This window comes from Lipotes vexillifer, unplaced genomic scaffold (genome assembly GCF_000442215.2).
Source record: "Lipotes vexillifer unplaced genomic scaffold, Lipotes_vexillifer_v1.1 scaffold2385, whole genome shotgun sequence".
NCBI lineage: Eukaryota > Metazoa > Chordata > Mammalia > Artiodactyla > Lipotidae > Lipotes > Lipotes vexillifer.
The window spans coordinates 248,197-255,225 of record NW_006794923.1 but is presented as its reverse complement, the minus strand read 5'-3'; the positions used below and the strand labels follow the sequence as shown (position 1 = coordinate 255,225).

The 7,029-nt window shown below is 53.0% G+C and overlaps 1 protein-coding gene across 3 annotated transcripts in view; it reads right to left on the bottom strand.

Moving 5' to 3' along the window:
- Positions 1–1,568: 1,568 nt before the first annotated feature.
- The window catches only part of MPP1 (MAGUK p55 scaffold protein 1), a 23,036-nt gene continuing 17,575 nt past the window's right edge, over positions 1,569–7,029 (bottom strand). The window contains exons 7-12 of one of the 3 annotated variants that reach the window (XM_007467356.1): positions 6,596–6,702; positions 5,817–5,897; positions 5,052–5,132; positions 3,400–3,602; positions 3,075–3,149; positions 1,569–2,208 (exon numbers count right to left, since the gene is read on the bottom strand). In XM_007467356.1, coding sequence (XP_007467418.1) covers positions 2,032–2,208; positions 3,075–3,149; positions 3,400–3,602; positions 5,052–5,132; positions 5,817–5,897; positions 6,596–6,702 — 724 coding nt within the window. In that variant the 3' untranslated portion in view covers positions 1,569–2,031. The remainder of the gene's footprint in view (positions 2,209–3,074; positions 3,150–3,399; positions 3,603–5,051; positions 5,133–5,816; positions 5,898–6,595; positions 6,703–7,029) is intronic. The other 2 variants (XM_007467357.1, XM_007467358.1) reach the window with 2 other exon arrangements.

The window sequence follows — 7,029 nt, the reverse complement described above, 5'->3', positions numbered from 1 at the left end:
CCTGCCGATGCAGGGGATGCGGGTTCGTGCCCCGGTCCGGGAGGATCCCACGTGCCGCGGAGCGGCTGGGCCCGTGAGCCGTGGCCGCTGAGCCTGCGCGTCCGGAGCCTGGGCTCCGCAATGGGAGAGGCCACGACAGTGAGAGGCAAAAAGAAAAAAAAAATGTAGGGACCTTTATGTCCTAGTTGAAATTTGATGCTTTTCCTTTATGTTTGGTTACTTTTCTTTCTCTGGTTCTGCGTCTTGTAACATTTCCCTTTGGGCTTGTCACTTGGCATGAGATCAGATACTCTGGAATCTTCATCAAGACACTGATGAGATAAGAGGGGACTCATCACAAATTAAGTGATTTCCAAACTACTTGAGAGGAGAAAGGTTCTCAGTATTACGTGGTGGGTGTGCAGGGCAGGAGGTGCCAGTGCCTGTGTCTGTTGACAGCCCTTCAGTATCTGCAGACACATCTGGGCGCAAACTTGACGAAGGGAGCCACTGAAGCTTTTGCTTGGGCTGGAGGCCAGGTGAGTGACAAGACAGGGCGCAGTGGCGGAGGATGTTTAGGAATCCGAAGGCCTTGGTGAGAGGTCTAGAGTGGTTTGTGGGGAAGTGCCGCACTGCTGGCTTGTCACGGCCTCTGCTGCCCGGGACCCTGAGTTCAAGTTGCACACCTGGGCCCTAGATGTGCCAGGATGTACGCCTCTGGGAAGTTCAGTGTGTGTCCACGGTGGGTTCCCATCTGGGGTAGGATGCTCTGGGGTGCTTGTCTACGTGGGTGCTACCTTCAGGAGACCTGCGGTGTGACTTCTGAGGGCACAACTGCATCTTAGTTCTTTAGGGCTAATGTGACTCTCAGCTGTGTGAACAAGGGAGCAGAGTATTTTGTTCTGGACACATTAGTTTAAACCTGGGCAGCAAGTCTGGGGTGCTCTGAAAACCATGTTGAGAATAGAAGAGAAAGCTAAAAGGAGTGGTTATTAGGAGGAAAGATAGATCTGGTAGACGTGTCGAAACCAAGGCCAATGCAAGTGGAAGCAAAGGACTTCGGAGCACTCTCCCCACTGGAGCAGAAACTGGACGGTCCCCTTACACCTTTGCTCCCAAAGTGTTTTTTGTTTGTTTTGTTTTTTGCGGTACGCGGGCCTCTCACTGTTGTGGCCTCTCCCGTTGCAGAGCACAGGCTCCGGACACGCAGGCTCAGTGGCCACAGCTCACGGTCCCAGCCGCTCCGCGGCATGTGGGATCCTCCCGGACCGGGGCCCCCGCATCGGCAGGTGGACTCTCAACCACTGCGCCACCAGGGAAGCCCCCAGAGTGTTTTTATATGTTACACACACGTATGTGTTCACATGCACATGCCTGGCCCAGCACACAGGCACCAGCCACGTGCACGTAGGCTTTTAGCCTGACTGACCTCTAGGCTTAAGGTCATCACAAGCCTGAGGGAGACTTGCGAACCCAGCAGAGGCATCTGGTGTTGGTACCATCCTCCAGCAGCTGCTCCCTGAGGCTCGGGGCACAGGTGGAAACCCAGAGAGTTAAAAGGTACAAGGTCATTGGCATTTTATTTTAACACAGCAAAACTTTTATTGCTTTTGAGGGTTTCGCTAGAGCAGTCCTCATCCTATTGCACAGCTGTTTCATTTGGCAGTTTAGAAAGTTGCAGTTAAAGCTTTCTTCAAAGCAAAGACAAATGAAATGCCCAGTGTGATTGAAAGTAAAGGAATGCAGGCTTCAGAGGGACAGGGTCCACTGCTTTTCCTCCCCATGTGTACCATCTTTGATCAGCAGCTGCGTTTGGATAGTACTTCTGGACCCCAATTTCCAGAGATCCTTTTGAAATCCTGATCCACGGGGCCCCATCTATCAGGGAAGTCAGAGCCCAGCCCTTCGGAAACCTTAATAAGATGGATACCCACTGGTCATGAGGATAGTTGCAGAGAGCTGGAAGCTGACACAGAGCTAGCTGGGGCAATCCTGGAATGGAGTTCCTAAGGCTCGACAGGGGCCTGTAGTCGTTCCCCCTGTTCTGCAAGCTCAGTAAACCCAGGAGACGGGCACCCACTGCGGAGAACTGCATGCCCGGTCAAAGGCTTCTTGCAATTTCTTAAGGGTTTCATCGACGCTGTTATTGACCAGTGAGAGGTCAAAGTAGTGAGCATACTGGCCGCGGATGGCCTCGGAGTCCTTCTGCAGCTGCTGCAGGGCTTCCGTCTGTGGAGGAGACAGAGAAAGGGAGGGAGGGGGAGAGAGGGCGCCACGGATGGAGCAGGGATCTACCCGTCTGCACCCCAGCACCACCGATTCCAGTAAAACGTACAAGTACAGTGAGATTGTGTTTCCCCTCTAGCAGATTTCACCGAAGATGAAACTGCATAACATGCTCCTGGCACAGGGACGACCTCTCTCCACGTTCCCAACACAATCCTGCCTGGAATCTCTCCTACAGATATATTTGCACGTGTCAAACGCCGTACGCACAGGGCCATCGGTAGTTGTATTATTTATAATAGGTCTTAAACCTAAATAGCCATCAAGAAGGCAATGAGGAGACTAAATGTGTCTCTGCTACATCCACACGATGGGAGACCACACAGCTACTGAGAAAGACCCAGGGAGGTCCCCACGCACACGTTCAGTGCAAAGCAAAGCGCCTGCAGGGTGGGTTTGGGGCAGCTCGGCTCTGGGGAGCGGGGAGGCCTCTCAACACGGTCCTGGCCTCCTTCCTGCCCCTCCCGCACAGCGCGCACCACGTGGGCCCAGGGCCGCCTCTGTTCTTCACAGTCCCTGCCCTGCCCCCAGATGCCCCTCTTAAGCCCATGTTGCACCAGTGTCAGGATCTGCTCTTCTGGAACAACGGCCTGGCTAGTGCATTAACAACTGTGTGCTGAACAGACGGGACAGGCACACGTGCTCTGGCCCCCGGCCGGGCGGGAAGGGGACAGCAGCAGGCAGGGTTAGGTTTAGGGTCGGGAAGCTGAGCTCTGCCGGTGCTTTGGCCAACCATCCGGACCGATGCCGGTCCTCGCGGGCCTGGAGAGCGGCCCCACGCCCCCCCAGCACAGACCCTTCAGTCCCACCTGAGTGCCCTGGTCAGTGGGTGCGATGAACACAATGAAGGGTGAAAGTTCTGCCGTCCGAACAATCTTCAGGGTCTGGAGAAAGGGAGTGGAGGAAGAAGAGAGGGGAAGAAAAGGAGTTAGCTGTCGTGACGGACCTTTGCGATGGGCATCTTCGGGCCTCGCCAACCCCCGCACCGTCTCCAGCATTTCTGGTCCTGCTGTTCCTCCTCCAGGTGATCCCAGGGAAAGCTCGTGGCACAGATCTGCACTCGCGGGAGGGTCCCACGAGCTGTGCCCTTCAGCACCCTTTTCCCATCCGCTCCTGCCTTCCATGGCTACCCACCTGGGGCTCAATGTCAAGGATGGCGATCTTGTCCTGCTCGTGGATCTGGTGCACTGTTTCAAATTTGGTGCCAAACATGTTGCCCTGGTAGCTGCCAAACTCCAAGAACTCATTGGCAGCGATGCTCCGTGTCATGTCCGCTGTGGAGATGAAGTGGTACTCCTTCCCGTCTTCTTCGCTCTTCTTGGCCGGCCGCGTCGTATCTGTGCATGAGAACCCAAATCCCTGAGCAACTCAGGGCCTCCTGGGCCCCCAAGGGCTCGGACGCTGGCGTCGCCACCGCCACCCCAGCTGCGTTTAGTGCAGGGAGTTTCCGGGAGGGGTGTCTCACGCAGGACCCCGAGGGGCTGACCTTGGGAAACGAAGAGGACCAGGAAGTCCCCCATCCGCTCAGAACACGTTTAACTGCCAAGAGCCAGAGTATCATCCTCCTCCCTTTATGAAGGAGCATCTCTCAAACACCAACCCCAGGGACACGGACGCTCAGAAATGAAGAAATGACAGCTGAAAATATTTTAGAAACAGATCTCCAGGCTACAGTCAGGATTTCTGGGAAGTACACTGAAAGTCTCCTTTTCGTTGTTTGGAAAGAAGAGTACTCTGGTTTGCTTTAAACTCACACTGTTAAATGCTGGAATGTCCTTAAGTCACAACGTTTACGATTACTCATGTAAGTGATCCTCTGAGTAGAATGTGCTACAGATGCTGTAGCTTGAGACGTGACCCCCTGGTCTCCTGCGTCATCCTGTGGTCTGTCTCAACGGGCACCTTCTCCTCAATCCACAACTGCCGCGCGTCTTTCTTTCCATCTTATAAAACGATGTCTCTTCTTTGACCTGAGCTATCCTCACCTCTTACCCTTTCTAACTCACTTCTCATTCTAACTTATTGAATGATGGAACTGTCATGGTTATTTCTACCTCCAAGGCCTTCTGCTTTCTGACCCCAGTGTGTCACTCTGTCCTCAAAGGCAAAACGGAGAAGCAAGGAATAAAAAAAAATACTACTAACAGGTTTAGAATCCAGTTTTCTACACAGATTCGCTCCTGGGAATGCAACTAATCTAAGCGTCCGCCTGACTGCTGGCCTGACCCTTCTCCTACACAGCTGCTGGGGTTACGGGGGCCTTACTGAGCGCTACTTTGAGAAAACACTTCATGAAAATTGGTGGCTGTCCTGTAATTTCCTCAGCCACTCAATGGACCGGAAGAGAGCTCTCAGAGTGATTTAGGCATATGAGAAAGTGTTTATAATATAAATTAAAATGAAAGAAAGTAACGTAAGTTTTTAATAACATATTATTTGTTTAATCTTTTAAAGCAGTATAAAAATGTTGACCGCTGCTTCTCTTATGTAGACAAACAGCACAGCTACTTTTTTAGTGGGAGCAGCTATGGGCACAAATTTTTATCTTTCCAAATTGGCTTTTCTTTTTATAATCAAACATTTTTTTAAAAAAATCACAAAGGAGGGACTTCCCTGGCGGTCTGGTGGTTAGGACTCAGCGCTCTCACTGCTGGGGCCTGGGTGCCATCCCTTGTCAGGGAACTAAGACCTTGCAAGCGGCGCGGTGCAGCTAAAGAAAAAAAAAATCACAAAGGAAAAGAGAGATGACCACAGTATCGTGTCCTCGAGGCCGCCGAGCTACTCACACGGGGCGGGGTACGCGAACTTGTCCGGGCTCTGGCTGAGCAGGGCACTCTTGATGTGGCTGCGGCCCACGCCGCTGGCTCCTGCACAGACAGAGGAGATAAAGGCTTCCATTTCTTGCCCCAGACACAAAGGTGGGGCTAGGAAGAGGAATGGAATAGGGGTTTTCATCTCTCAGACCCCGAGATGAGCCACAGGTCAAAGCGAGTTGTGTGGCTTCTGGGCTGGCGTCAGGAGGACCGGGGGCTCCAGGCACTGGGGTCCCAGTTAGAATTCTGAAGACAACTGGCATTTCTGCAGAGGAGCCAGCTACCACATGGCATTTTCTGTTTATTTTTGAAGTATATTTGCCTTACTGGACTCTCCAAAATGAATGGAACTGACTTTTACTGGACTCATGTTTTCACTCTAAAGATGGGGAGGACCCGGACGCATAGGCCTGCAGCGCCCCTACTGCCGCCAGACGGACAGACAGCCTGAAAGAGTTAGTTGCTGAAAACCATGTGAGGTTTACCCTCTGTTGTAACGTGAACCCAGGGGAGCCCCGGTAAGGACTCAGAAAACTCCTTATATCTGCTCCACGTGGAGGACCCAAGACACCTGCCTTCCCGTTTCCTTTTCTTCCTCACTGCCCTTGTTTTTTTTTTGTTTGTTTGTCTGTTTTGTTCTTTTGAGCGAGGGAGTGAGGGAGGTTACGTACTGCAGGCAGGGAAATAAGAACAGAAATGCAGAGATGTACTCTAAGTGGCAAAGCAATGAGAAGATACCGATGAGCACGAGGGTCTTCCTCTTGAACGCAGGGAGCCGAACAACTTCCTCGTAAGAAACAACATCCAACTGATCAAAAACTAGAGACAAAGAAAAGCAAGGCGTGTTCATGCCAGAGCTGGGCACACAGCGAAGGCTGCAACCAGCTATACCGGCTCAGACAAAATCAGGGACAACCTGGATCGTGGATGCCCTTCCTTGGGGTCTAGTTTTTGGTTTTCCCAACCCCCTCACCATCTAAACTCAGCACGGCTGTTGGTCAGTTCTCTGGACTCGGATTTTCTCTAATCTTCTGGCCCCACCCTCTCCACTTCTCCACAGTTCGTTACCCGACACGCCCGTCATCTCCCCTTATCTCTGGCTCGTGCTGCTGTCCCTTCCTCTCTGCCACCAGCGCGATGCTCCGGCCACATCTGCCTCACTGGAGGCCCCTGACATAGCTTTCAGGCCCTGTGCTTTGCTCCTGTCTTTCTCTAGAATGCTCCGGGCAGGAAGGAGGCATTCAATAAATAGTAGCGCAATCGTAGATTATTCTTCACTTGCTATCTACGATCCGCTCAAATGCATTTATAATGTTCATATATTTCCAACCATGGCAGCTAAGGGACAAAGTGTGAATTAGTTCTAAGGAAAACAGGCCACTGTCTGGGGCTGCTCAGACCCTGCAGTTGGCCACACTGATGGTACTGATGTACTGAGAAGGGTCTGGAAGGCTGTTGGGTTGGCTCCCTGGGGGTGAGAACGATGTGCCGGGCAGCGGGGAGGCTGGGGGGCGTACTTGCGCTGTGCTTGGCCAGGTACTTGTCTTTGTACTTTTTCTTCTTCCCGAAGGGACTGCAGCTCGGAGCCTCACTCGGAGCAGACTGAGCCCCGCTCGCCACTCGCCTGGAGGGAAGACATGACCGAGGACACTGGTGGCTTCTTGGTGTAAAAGCCCCGGGGTCATTCGCCTGTGCCGTCCCTTCTACACAAAGCCCCCAGACCCATGTGCCTCCTGCCCTTTGTGTCATCCCAGACCCCGTCCTCCTCCAGCAGAGAAAGAGGGGGCTGCAGTCCCAACGCAGGCTTAGGGACCTAAAGCTTAGGGAAAGCATTTGTGGCAACACAGATCCATGGATGAAGGGAGAGCCAGTCAGCCTCCTTCACCCATAAGGGCCAGTCAGGCTCATCAAGGCATCATTGCCCCCCCCCCCCCCCCCCCCCCCCCCCCCA